Source organism: Acanthisitta chloris, unplaced genomic scaffold, assembly GCF_000695815.1.
Source record: "Acanthisitta chloris isolate BGI_N310 unplaced genomic scaffold, ASM69581v1 scaffold25689, whole genome shotgun sequence".
Classification (NCBI taxonomy): domain Eukaryota; kingdom Metazoa; phylum Chordata; class Aves; order Passeriformes; family Acanthisittidae; genus Acanthisitta; species Acanthisitta chloris.
Genome location: NW_008691252.1, coordinates 48,114 through 61,565, shown reverse-complemented (window position 1 = coordinate 61,565; position 13,452 = coordinate 48,114). Strand labels below are relative to the sequence as shown.

The 13,452-nt window shown below is 46.8% G+C and overlaps 1 protein-coding gene across 1 annotated transcript in view; it reads left to right on the top strand.

Annotated features, from left to right (window-relative positions):
* Positions 1 to 13,157, top strand: part of BDH1 (3-hydroxybutyrate dehydrogenase, type 1) — a 14,243-nt gene extending 1,086 nt beyond the window's left edge. Inside the window, exons 2-6 of the mRNA XM_009082169.1 lie at positions 2,047 to 2,119; positions 3,584 to 3,694; positions 9,183 to 9,324; positions 10,779 to 10,931; positions 11,949 to 13,157. Coding sequence (XP_009080417.1) covers positions 2,047 to 2,119; positions 3,584 to 3,694; positions 9,183 to 9,324; positions 10,779 to 10,931; positions 11,949 to 12,418 — 949 coding nt within the window. The 3' untranslated portion in view covers positions 12,419 to 13,157. The remainder of the gene's footprint in view (positions 1 to 2,046; positions 2,120 to 3,583; positions 3,695 to 9,182; positions 9,325 to 10,778; positions 10,932 to 11,948) is intronic.
* The last annotated feature ends 295 nt before the right edge of the window (positions 13,158 to 13,452 follow it).

Below are 13,452 nucleotides of genomic sequence, written 5' to 3'. Positions count from 1 at the left end.
ATGAATTAGGGTTTTATTGACTCCAGGAAAGAATTTACAGCATAGTTACAAGCATAGATTCAATTTAAGGACCATCTATGTATTCTAGAAGTTCCAGTTGTGGCCAGTTCAGTGATGCAGAATGGCAAAAATGGCTCCTCATACATTAGTGTACTCTGTGGGGGCTAACATCACTTTGTGGCTGGTTTTTTACCATCCTTTCCCGCTGATCAGCCGCCCGGATCTATTTTTGCTGATCAGCAGCCAGGATCTATTTTTTGCCCTTGCCTTCAGGTCGAGGTAGGAAGAATGTCAAGTAGTCACTCTATACAGGTTATTGTGAATGGAGTGCAGCAAATCAGTGCTCTGCACTGAAATAACAGGACCAGACATGACACTGAAAAATATCAAATTCATGCAGCTAAAAGAAATTTTATTAACATTTCTGGGCATTTTGAGACACACCAGGAAATTTATTGTTGAGGTAAAAGTTCCAGGTTTGCAGGTCAGTGATGTTCACACACACTTTGCCTGGGGAATGACCTTTGCAGCAATTAAATTGGCTGTAGCTATTTCAAGAGCTGATTTGGCTTGTGACACTGTAAGTTAGAAAAAGAGCTAAACTGTTGCTGGAAGGTGAGTGTACACCATTGCATGAATATAAACCAGCTCCTTTCCCATCTGGTTCAAAGCTTCTGCCTTCACAGATCCTTTTTCTAGCCTTGTTTCCCCAAGATGTGGCTCAGAGGCTGAGTGTGTGCAGGCTGCTGTGCAGTGTAGCACAGGTCACCCTAGGAGTGACTGTGGTTCTGAGCTGGAGATAATTGTGAATGATTATGCAAATTCACTTCAAAGACAAAAAAGCAGCCTGGAGGTTAAGCTCTGCTGAAGCATAGATGCTGTTAGAGGAGCCAGAGAGTAGATGAAGTACAGCAAGCCTAGAAGACTCTGGTATGCCAATGTCCAGGGAGGTAGCTGGCAAGGACAGAGCTTGGGGTCACCCTGGTCGGTTGTCTAGGCCCAGTTTTGATGAGTTATGCAAATTCACTTCAAAGACAAAAAAGCAGCCTGGAGGTTAAGCTCTGCTGAAGCATAGATGCTGTTAGAGGAGCCAGAGAGTAGATGAAGTACAGCAAGCCTAGAAGACTCTGGTATGCCAATGTCCAGGGAGGTAGCTGGCAAGGACAGAGCTTGGGGTCACCCTGGTCGGTTGTCTAGGCCCAGTTTTGATGAGGCAAGACCAAGGACAGAGCTTGGGGTCACCCTGGTCTATTGTCTAGGCCCAGTTTTGATGAATGATGGCAAGACCTAAGACAGGGTGATGCTATTGGTAGCAGAGCTGTTCTAGATAGAACCTCACTCCCTGGAAGGCATTGCTGCTTTGCTCTGGTCTGTCTTTGTGAACATGTTTTACTTTAGACATACTATTGGAGGAGCTTCAGAACTGTATAGCAGGTGTTACTCAAAGACAAGTCTCTCTTAGCTTAAACATTTGTAAGGAGGGAATATAAAATCTTAGAGTATCTAATGGGTACATACTGCAGAGAAAGAAGTGTCATCCAGGGTGACAGAAGGATGGAGCAGTGTGTAAAAGCTGTGAGAGAGATCCAGGCAAATTCATCCTCAGGCTGGGTATCGGATACAATGCCACAGCAGAATACTTTCATCAGACAAATGAATAACTTCCCATACCCCAACTCTGTGCAACTCTCAAGTGAGAGTGTTGTTGCTGTTGGAAGTGAAAACAATGTGCTGCCCATTTTGTGGGTGGAAGCAGCTCTGTGCCTCCAGACCAGGAGCTATTTTAGAATTCTTCGTAATACCCAGGCAGCTTCTACAGCTGGAAATAGCATCAAGGTCTTTGGAGAAGCAAGTGTTTCATACTGTAGGAAACACACAGGCTTAGACTCAGGAGAACTGTAGACTGGATTCTGTCTTCTCAAATGACAGTCTACATCATGTGTATAGTTAACACTACATTCTTTTCCATGTGCATGTTCCAGCAGCAGGGTAAGGACAAGATATTCCACACCTGATTATTCTGTTGTTTTGTTTTTTTTTTACCAGGCCTGTGCAAAGATTTTCCTTCCCTCTCTCGTCCCCCTGTGGCAGCCGCTCTTACACAAGTGAAGTTGATCAGGTGAGTGTGACTGTGGCTTCAAGGAACTAGTTCTGCTGAGCTGGGGTTCTAAAGTCCCTGAATCCTGGGGACCAAATTGGTCTTTCCGATTTGACAGAAAGGCTCCAAGCTGGACCTCTCCAACATACTCCACATTCTTTCCTAGCACAGAGCTTCCATTGACGTAGCACGGTACATGCTGCTAAGGATGGAAACAAACAATCACACTAGTGGGTTTTTTCTTTTTTTGGAACTCACTCAGCACATGAATCTTCCACCTTAGAGTGGAGGGAATTTGCGTGGCGAATTCTTAATAAAGCATTCTTTCTGGAGCATGGTTGTTTAAAGGAGGTGTAAATAAATCAGTGTGTCCTCACCACTTGATCTGGAGAGTGGCCCTCTTTTACAGCCCTCTACTTGAAGGTGCTGACTTGCCAGGAACAGTGCCAGGCAAAAGGAATGGGAGTGTTTTGCCCTCTTGCTTGTCTTGTGACATAGAACTCAGCACTGTAGCAGTGCTAGAGCATACACAGCTTGCTCCATAACTCCAGTACACAGTCTCAGAGGAACTCAGATATGATATTTGCATCACTGCTGGGGTTCCAGTGTGACCCTGATTAGTCCTTGTGTATGCTGGGGAAAGATAAATTTATGGTTTGTAAAAAGAGATGAGTTGGAATGAATTGCAGGTAACTGTTACCTAATCCCACCCACAGCAGCATCTTGCTGGTGTTTGATTGTTGGTGTTGGAATATCTGATACACCATGCAGTTTTTAGCATGTCACTTAACTGCTGCCTCTCTTGAGGTTAGCAGAGTTTGGAGAAGGAAGGAAGTATACTTCTATTTAAATTGTAAGCTGGAAAAATAAGAAGACAAAAAAAAACCCCAACCAAACAAAAAGATTGATGACCAACTGGTCTTAATTTCAAATACTAACTTCACTTGATTCTGGTTTGCTTTTGAAACCCAGCGCTAGAGGATTTATGTGCTAGAGAGAAATATGAGTGAGCAGTCAGTAAGATTAACCCGTACCCTTTCTTCAGTCAAACTGTCTTTTCCATGCCTTATGGGGCTGCATGGAACAGGAGAGTGGACTCCTGCCTTAAACATACAGGAGCAGTTACTGGTGAAGGGGAAATCTGCCTTGGGAACTGTTTGGTATACTTTCAGATTTTAAGATGGGTGTGAACTGCCAGAGAATGGTGGTTTGCTTGGTCTGTTTGCCCTGGGAGCCTCTTGCCAGAGGTGCCAAACTCCTCTTTGTATTGGGAGGACAGTGATCCTGCCTCACTGGAGTGAACTCGGTAGGAAACCTTTGTTTCTTGTCTTCAGGAGGCACTGGGTGGCAGTAGCTGGCAACGAGTATAGAGAACATTCCTGAAACAGACTGCTCCTGGCCAAGGACATGATTTGTTGTGTGCACTGCAAATCACTGATTTCAAATACTCAATTCCAGTGCATTTTGTTCTGTTTTGTTTTGCAGATTGGCAGCAGAGCTGTGCTTATAACAGGCTGTGACTCAGGATTTGGATTTGCCTTGGCCAAGCACCTGCATAGCAAAGGTTTCATTGTTTATGCTGGCTGCCTGCAAAAGGTAGGGGAAACAATACCTGTGTTCTTCACCTGTGGCATGTGCACAGACATGTGGCAAATCCAGTCTCCCTCACCACTCTGCACAGCTTTCTGCTCAGGAGAGGGAGGGTGGTTGGTAGCTGAAAGGGAAAGACGCAGGTGCTTGAATTTCATAGAGCATAACTGGGTCTAGATCAAAACCAGGACTGAACAGTATCTAGGTAGGTTCTTATTTAAGCCACAACACTGTGGTCTGTTCCATGTGTGATGAACTGAAACTCCAAATCTAATTTTATAGGCTTATCCATAAGCAAATTTTGGGGTCAGGTTGAGTCTGGACCTTTGGCCCCAATCTCAGGCCGTACATATTTACGCAGGTTTTACTGTGATTAATTGTGACGTACACCAAGCCACCAGTGATTCTATGGCATGTGGTATGAGCATATTTTTCTATATTCGTGGGTACAGCCATGCCTTGGTGTGTACTGAGGGTCTCCTGAAATCCTTGTGAAGGTGATAAGAGGCCCACTAGTGCAAATGAGAGCAGAATCAGGCCACAAACAGCTTAGCGATGTAGCCTGGAGTGCTCTTTGTGACAGTCAGAGATGCCTGATCATGGAGAAAAGGACAGAGCTTTAGCCTCTCTCTCCTTATGAAGCACTTCACATGCATGGCCATTTCCCAACAGAAACAGATTTACTCTTCAGGATGTTCTGGGGTGGGTCAGTTATTTTGATCTAATCTTTTAGCTTACTCATCACTATAAATGTATCTTGAATAGTGATATCATTTAAAGAGAATTTGCCAGGTGTTATTTCATGTTATCAGTACTCTTCCTATTATAAACTTTTCCATTATTACTAAGTTTTGCTTTAAATTATTAGTTTATTTCTGCTGCATTTTTTCTCAGAAATGTTTGTGTTGTTAGCTCGGTGCCATGTGGTGTGTGAGAGTTGGGTCGGGGATTTATTTGTTAACCTGGGCTCCCTCTGCAGGCGTCACAGCAGAACAAGACACTCGGTATAAACTGCTGCCTTTCAGAAGGGGTCAGGAGTGAGAGTGGATGATTACTTTTTTGATAGAATCATAGAATCAACCGGGTTGAAAAAGACCTCAAAGATCATCGAGTCCAACCCTACCGTGGTTATTAGACTATGGCACTAAGTGCCACATCCAGTCTCAGCTTGAAAACCTCCATGGATGGTGAATCCACCACCTCCCTGGACAGCACATTCTAATGTCTGATAACTCTCTCTGTAAAAAATCTCTTCCTAATAGCCAACCTAAACCTCCCCTCGTTGCTCTTCTCTGGACCTGCTCCAGCACCTCAATATCCCTCCTGACCTGAGTGGCACAAAACTGGACACAGTGCTCAAGCTGTGGCCTTACCAGTGCCAAGTCCATGGGCAGAATCACCTCCCTGGTCCTGCTGACCACGCTGTTCCTGATCTAGGCCAGGATGCCACTGGCCTTCTTGGCCACCTGAGCACACTGCTGGCTCATGTTCAGTTTCCTGTCTATCCAAACTCCCAGGTCCTTTTCTACCTGGCTGCTCTCCAGCCACTCTGTCCCCAGCCTGGAGCTGTTTCTACTCAGCTTTCATGACTGAGGATCAACACTAGAGAATATAAGAACATTGCAGACTTAAAGACCACCATGTGGAATAACAGCCTACTTCTATGTTGACAGGAGCCAAAAATGTCAGGGGTGCATAGTTACTTCTGGGTTTCACTTCCTCTGTCTGAGCTGCTAGAAAGACCCAATTTTCAGTGGGTATATCTAACTGTCACTTAAACCTCCCTTCCATTTTGCTGTCTTCAGTACTTGTTCTACTGAATGCATGTAGTGGAAAATCTTGGCCTCTGACAATTTTAGCATAAATTGACATGCAGCAGCATCCCTTTTAAGCTTGGTTCAATATTTACTTCCTCACAAAAAAAAATCAGCAGAAAGCTTTGCAGTATCACTGTGTAATTACATTAAATTGCTTCTTTAGCTGGACTCACATCCCATGTTCCAAAATCTATGTCCATGGCAAGACTGGTAACAGCAGCTGTCATCAGAAAAATGCTGTAAAATGGCAAAGCTTCTTAGTTAGCTGCTTGGCCTCTTGTTTGTGTTCAGGCCATATACTTTCTGTAGAATGAAAACAACTCCAGGAGACTGAGCTGATTTCTCATTGTTGCCACAAGTTTCACAGCAAAACCATAAGCAGAATTCTGATCCAAGTGTAATTATTGCTGATGCTGATTTTAGCACCAGAAAAAGCCTTTTATGGATTTAGACACTACGTGGAAGCAGAGGTAGAAATAAGCATCGTCCTAAGCTTGGTTATATTTGACCTAGCCCTGAGATAGAGGAAATGACTATGAAACTTCAGTGTTGCTTTCCTGGGTTTGTTTTTCACAGCACACCTGCACATCAGAAGCATACTACAGCTCGGGGAGCCATTGTGTCCTCAGGGCTTGCAGGGTTCTGCAGGTTATCTGCAATCTCATTGCAGATTTAAAATATTTGCAGTGCTGACTTTTCATCAGGAAAGGTTTCTTGGAGTGGCCAGATCCTGAGCACCTGACTGTAATATTACTGAAGGAAACATGAGCAAGTAGTTCAGAGTCATGTCTGAGGGGACCCCAAGGATGGATCTGTGCTAACAGTGTGCTATTTCACACACAATTACTTCCTAACATTTTCAGTGGCAAAGGTACTCGTGAGAGTTGTGTTGATGCTGCATTGCCAAAAGACAGTGGTAGACTGGATCCAGTGACCGCTCACGCTGCAGCTGTCTTGTTTTTTCCTCTTTGGTTAGTATGTGGAGAAGCCAGCTGACACAAGATGAAGAAGGTATTTTTCCATCAGTATCTGTTACCAGTGGGCATATGTGGTGTTTGTCTCGGCTGTCAGGAGTGTGGTGGAGCCCCTGTTTGCTTTGCTTTGTGTGCTCAGGCCTATTGCAGCTTGCAGGGGAATGAGAAGGCAGAGGTTCTCTGGGCAAGCAGGGCTCAGCAGGGTGTTACACACCACTTCAAGGACACACTGATAAAGATACAATCTGAAGTCCATAAGCCCCAGAGAGCGACCATGGAAAGAGAAAGATGAGGCAGAGGTGTTCTTTTTCAGTATGCAAGAACTGGGTTCTCTTGCCATGGGGTCAGTGTGCCCTGGGGCTGACAGCAGAGATGTACTGGTATCATGGTGTAGCATGAGAAGGTCCTTTCACTGCTGCATATGGGCCCAGGGCTTGTGGGACAGGCTGCATCCCGTGCCAGGAGACCATGGCACAGTCACTAGGTGCGTGACCTAAATACCTCTCGTCTGCCCTTTCTGATGAGCGAAGGGAATGGCCTTGTGGGCCTGGGTTAATGCCCAGAGCCCAACTCTTTGGCCAGGATCCCAGCCCCAGGAGTCCCTGTCCAAGCACGCCGCTGTGTGTAGGTGGGAGGGCAGGAGGGATGTTGGCTTGCTGAGCCAACCCTGTAAGGGAGGAGGAAGAAGATGCTATGGAGGTCCCAGCAGAGCTTGTGAGGCCTTGGAGGGTGGTGTGGCCCAGGGATTTTGTAGCACCTCACAGAACTGGAATCAGGGACGTTGGCCTCATATCCCTTCTTCCATTTAGCCATATCTGCCATTTTCCAGGGACTGCATGCTCGCACTTGCTGATTCCTTGTTGGCATTCCCACATGTGCCACTTGTATGTTTTCCGATGCTTTGCCATATAGACTGGCTTTGGCACCACAGTGCTTTGGAGTGAGCAGCAAACTTAGCACGAAACTCTCTTCTCAGTCACTCTAACACTGCCACTAAACTTGCATGGGACTTTCAACCACTCCTTTTTGTAGGCAGTATGTTTGCATAGGAAGAGAGGGCAGTAGGACAAAGACTAACTGATATTATTAACAGTCTGCAGTGGAATAAGGAAGGGTGGAGGAGAATACAGAGGGGATGTCACGTAGTTAAATTATGAACTGTCTGGAAGCACAGTGGATAAGCCCAGGAGTGAGAGGAGCCAGGAGGAGGATTTTTGGAAGACAGGTGGCACAGAGATGGGGATGTGTGGCTGCCCTCACGTGGTATCTAAAGTAGGTGTTTGAAGAGAACTTTTGCTTGGGGGCAGATGGACAGCCTGGGTTCAGACTGCAGATGAGCACCATCTCATTGACAGCTACTCACTGGCATCTCTGACAGGGAGTACCTGTGGCTGGAGGTGTTTCCAGCAATCTAATGTCATTCAGCACTTGGGAAACAGGCCTGCTTTGAAGAACTGGCCTGTTGCAGGCCAGAGGAAAAAAAAAAAGCTAGCTATCCAAAAACTCTTATCTGTCAGGAGTGAATAGCACTCTGATGCTTGCCTGCCAATGCTGACACAGCAAGTATGGCTTCCTGGGGGGCTGAACGGTGGGGGAAGAAGAGCTGAGCAGCTGTAAAATGATCCTGTGGAACATGCTCCATGTGTAGCCTGCTAATAGGGAGTAAAAGACTTCTAGTGAGGGATGATGTTGAGGGAGAAAAGGGAGTTTCTTACAGTAAAGACAGGGATGTTCCCAAAAACTTCCTTTCAGAGCTAGACCTCACCATCCTCTACAGAAGTACTCTGGAGTGGCCAGCACAGTTCATTAGCTTATAACCATTCAGGGACAGTGCCAAAGTCAATATCCCATGTCTGTGTCCTGGAAGCACCACAGCCAGACTTCACCACTGTGCAGGGATGAGCTCTGGGCATGGCAGCCTTGTTGCCAGCAGTGTCTGACCCATACGAAAGTATCTCAGGGGCTGGCAGCAGTTAATTCACTAGGCTGTGAGGGAATATGTGTATGCTGGGGGAAACTTGTTCTGAGATGAGGAAGAAAGGGACTGGAGATGGGAAATGGGACAGAGAAAAAGCTCATGTGGGTAGACAGAGACGAGAGCAAGAAGCTGGAAAAGATGCTGGTGGGAATTGCTAGCAGGCAGGCTGGCTAGGCACTCAGTTGGACTCTGTAGGAGCACTAGGGGCAGTAGTTAGGTTTGAGGGCAGATAGCTGAAGGGAGGAGCAGTGGGGAGCTGACAGAAGCACATGCAGTGTACGTGTGCAGCCACTCACTGCCTACTTTATAACATGCCCCTGCCAAAGGAGTTGCTGTGCCCCATGTCAAGCCAAGGTGAGGACAGCACCACATTCCCACTGCTGTGGCATTGGGGCATAGCTTGACCTCAGGAGTTTGTGCTGGACAGGGGGAGCTTGTTGGGTGCCTTGTTGGGGCAGATCCAGCTCTGTCTGCTTTCCTGGCGATCAAAGCAGTTTGTACCAGCTGAGTTGGTGCAGGGCTCATGGTCAGATGGAGATGTGTGAGGAATGGTGTTCTGCAGGAGCAGCCTAGTCTGCTCCCCTTCCTCTTAGAGCTGCAGGACTGTCCTGATTGTTCTGTGACTGCCCTGTGCACTCCTTTGCTTGATTCGATGGTTGCTATGCATTTGAGATTCTGCACGGGCTCTTTGGCCAGATTCAAACCAGCACTTTCTTCCCCTCTAGGACAAGGGAGAGGGTGGCTCCAAGGAGCTGGATGACATGAAGAGTGATCGAATGAGAACCGTTCAGCTCAACGTCTGTGACAGCAAAGAAGTGGACCGAGCAGTGGAGCACGTGAACAGCAGCCTGGAGGACCCAGAGAAAGGTGGGTGCCTGCAGTGAGCTCTGGGGTCATGGAGCTGGCAGGACCTCCCTTGGTTGGGCTCTGAGAGCATTGTCAGGACATATTTCAAAAGTGGAGCACAGGATTGAAGGGCACAAATCTTTGAGGAGCAGCAGTGCAGAGCAAATGATCTGTTTGAGTATTGTGCCATATCAGAAAGCAGCTTCCCCACTTCAGACAGCATCCACAAAGGGAACTGCTTTGTTCTCCACTAGCTCCTGTATGGACATTAGAAGAAACCAGAGTGGTGTTCAAGGCTCTGGGATTAGTGCTTTGTTCCTGTGAACTGAAGTTTATTGTGAGTCCCTTTATGTCCTGAAACCTGCCCAGTGCTCAAAGACTGGGGATTAACAATGGAAATGTCTCCCCCATACTTTCAAAAGGCAAAGGAAATGGAGGTTTTCCAAAGGATTTTCCACGAAGCCTGCTGAGTGTCATTAATGCTATTGCAGATACTGTCATTTATTGCAGCTTTCACAGTTCAGGGGGTATCTCTAACTGACTCTCTTAGCCAGCCTACTTCATTCTGCTGAGGTGATGACAGCAAAATCTACTCTGGTACTGTGAAAATCCCTGTTGCTCAGACATTTCTGAAACCTTCCCACCCTTTGGTGAAGAAGAATTTTGCCCTAAAGAACATCCACATTCAGCACAAGGCTGTTTAAAAGTAAAACAGTAATGTTTTATTTTGGATTTTGCATAAACCTGTGTCTTTTTTTTCTTTATATTTAATTTTTATATATGGATCTTCTATATAAATTAAGTTTTCCAGCCCTGTATGCTCAAGCATGGGCCAGGATGAAGTTTGTTTCCCATACAATTAGAATATTACATGAAGTGAGTTCATTTTGTTCCAAATTCCTTTTTGGTCTTTCTTTTCATTGCCAAGTAAGTAGGTAGCTTCAGTTTTTGCCATCTTGGTTGCAGCAGAATGAAAGGGAGAGGCCATGACATACATGCCCACCCATGCCTATATCCTCCTTCCCAGCACTCCAGACATTCTGGTTCTTATGGTGACAGAAGGAATTTTACTTTGAAAGAATTGCTCTTCTGTTTCTTACAAGGTCATTCCTATTCTTATTATTTGCATTTAGAGATTATATTTTGTTTCTTTTAAGAAATCACGATGGATAAAAAGAGAGTGGCAAGGAAAACTGCTTAGGCAGGGCTGAAGTTCTGTGTTTGCTGGCTCAGAACTTCCCAGGAAGCTTTATTCACAGCACTTTGTAGCTGCAGTGTTGGGTGGTACAGGCAGATCCCAATTGTGGTTGTATTTGCTCAGGAGACTGAAGTTTGCTCTGGACTCTCTCCTATCTGGCTTCCATCATTACAAGTCATGATGAAAAGCTCTGCTGTGTGGTTCAATTATGTGTTAGCAAGGCTTTTACCAAGCTGCTCTCACTAGTCTCAGGGAAGTGCTTGATTTTGTCTTGTAGGGCTCTGGGGGCTGGTTAACAATGCTGGGATCTCCACGTTCGGGGAAGTCGAGTTCACTAGCATGGACACCTACATGGAGGTGGCTGAGGTGAACCTGTGGGGGACTGTGCGAACCACCAAAGCTTTCCTGCCGCTCATCCGGAGGTCAAAGGGTGAGTAATCTCCTCCTGACTGGCTCTCCCTGTGGCAGGTCCCTCGTCCTGCCACGTGCTGTGTTAGAGGCCAGAAGGTCACTTGGGAGCCTGTAGTGTAGGAGAGGTGAGGTTTGTGTACAAAGGCACGCAGAGCTGGAGCTTGCATGGGTCTCAGCATAAAGGGGCAAAAGCTTTTCTGTACTGTGGCCAGCCACCCGACTAAATGAGAATATTTTTTGCTCTTGAGGCATCCACAGGCACTAACAATGTTGTCCTGTGCTGCACATGTGGCCCAAGCACCGTGGAAGGGTATCCACATCTGTGCTCAAAGTTTCTCTTTCTAACACAACTTAGCAATGAGCAGTGATAGAAAGTGCAGAGAACTGCAACCTCTGCTCAGACTGCAGCATCCACAGCCTCCTACCAGCATTCCCCCCAGCCAAATTGGATAGCTTCTGGAGAGGAGAAAGGTCCCAGCTCTGTCTGGAGCCATGATCCAGCTGTCACACAGAAAAGGGTGCAGTGGACTTAGACTGCTCTGCCTGTTTGTGGTGCAGGAGCAATCCTTTCCCTTCTAAGAAGCAGATGTGATGAGCCACCATTGGGCTTCTGGATTTTGTGCCTTTGATTTGCAAGTTAACAAGCTCAGTTTTGGTGCCAGAGGCTTTCCTGGCTCCTGTTTCCTCCTGTCTGGGCTCAGTCCAAAGTGATGCTGAGCAATCCTGTTTCCCATCATGCATGCTCTCTCCAGCCTCTTCTGTGATCCCCATAGCACTGAGCATTGTGTGTCACCATGTGCCTGTTAGCTCAGCTATAATGAGCCAAGGAGCAGAAGCAATGAGCTTGTTTTCCTGCCTGAAGGCCATCGCATAGGACAGCAGGGCTCAGGTAGAGCCCTGGGCAGGTCTGCCAGGAGCCCTCAGGCCTGTGCAGTGGGCGGGTGGATGCGTGTTCAGGAATCTGCTGGGTGGTGTGTGCCAGGTATCGGCTCTGGATCAGGTCCCATCAGCTGTGCTCTGCCTGGCCTCTGCCTAGGTCGTGTGGTGAACATCAGTAGCATGATGGGTCGGATGGGCAGCCCTGCCCGGTCACCCTACTGCATCACCAAGTTTGGCGTGGAAGCCTTCTCCGACTGCCTGCGGTACGAGATGCAGCCCCAGGGAGTGATGGTCAGCATTGTGGAGCCAGGAAACTTCATCGCTGGCACCAACCTCTACAGCCCCGAGCGCATCAAAGCCATCGCCGACAAAATGTGGGACGAGCTGCCGGAGATCGTGCGCAAGGACTATGGCAGGAAGTACTTCGACGAGCAGGTCAGCAAGATGGAGACGTACTGCAACAGCGGCTCGAAGGACACCTCGCCCGTCATCGAGAGCGTGGCCCACGCGCTCACCGCCACCGCCCCCTACACCCGCTACCACCCCATGGATTACTACTGGTGGCTGCGCATGCAGATCATGACGCACATGCCCGCGGCCATCGCAGATCGGCTCTACGTCTACTGAGGCCTCACACTTAGGCTGCCCAGGTGGGAAACTTGTTTTAAAGAGAGCTTTGTACACACTTCCCATTAGTCCTTTTGAAAATTTTCTAACCTCATTTCAGAGTACTGTATTTTAGCTCTAAAGGGTTCATTTAAATATCTGACATAACCTAAAGGGCAGTAATTTGCAAGGGATGCATCATAGGCAGGAATATGTTATGTTTGTGCAGGGACATTGATTCTTTGCTATTTATTTCATGTAATCCTTTCTTTTTTTTTTCAACCTCAAATATGAAGTTTTAATCATTATTTAAACTGTAATTGCTCTGAAGTGTTTTCAGAATAATTTCAGCTGATGGCCGAACACAATCTTCACAATTCCTGCCTAAGATGCAGCCTTCACACCATAAAACAGAGTCCCTCCATGCTGTAATGGCAAACCACCGCTTCCTCAGGACAAAGAATGTCCAACTGGCTTTTCCAGGCCTGGTCACAGTAGCCCAAGGCAGAGCAGAGACTTCTTTAATTTGGGTATCAGAACTCAAAATGCTCAAGGTGCTGAAACTGAGCAACTGACCCTGTCCCTTTCTCTCTTAGAGCTATACTGATGAAGCATTAGAGAAAAGGAACCAGTCTGCTTTTCTTGCATGCTTTCTTGCAAAGGAGTTCAGTGATCCAGGGATTCAGCCCTGCAGACCTTTCCCACAGGAGTTTCTTACCCATATGAGCATTCCCATGAGTGTGAGCAGCTTTACGCACAGGACTGCAGGTGTCAGGATTGACCTGTAGTAACATTTCTCCTCAACTGTAACTGAACATCAACTCCAGACTTAGTTTGGAAAAAAGTTTGACTCAAGCTCCTGTAATTTGTGAGTATCACTGCGGAGCAGAGGGAAGCAGAGAGGGTTATAGTCACATCAGTGAATGCCCTTTAGCAGGGACCTCAGACTTACACCCAAGTATTTGTACAGCACCTTGCACAGAAGGGGCTTAACCTGACCAGGGCCTCTAGGCATTACTGCAGTGCAGGTGATGATAACAGCTATAACTTCCATT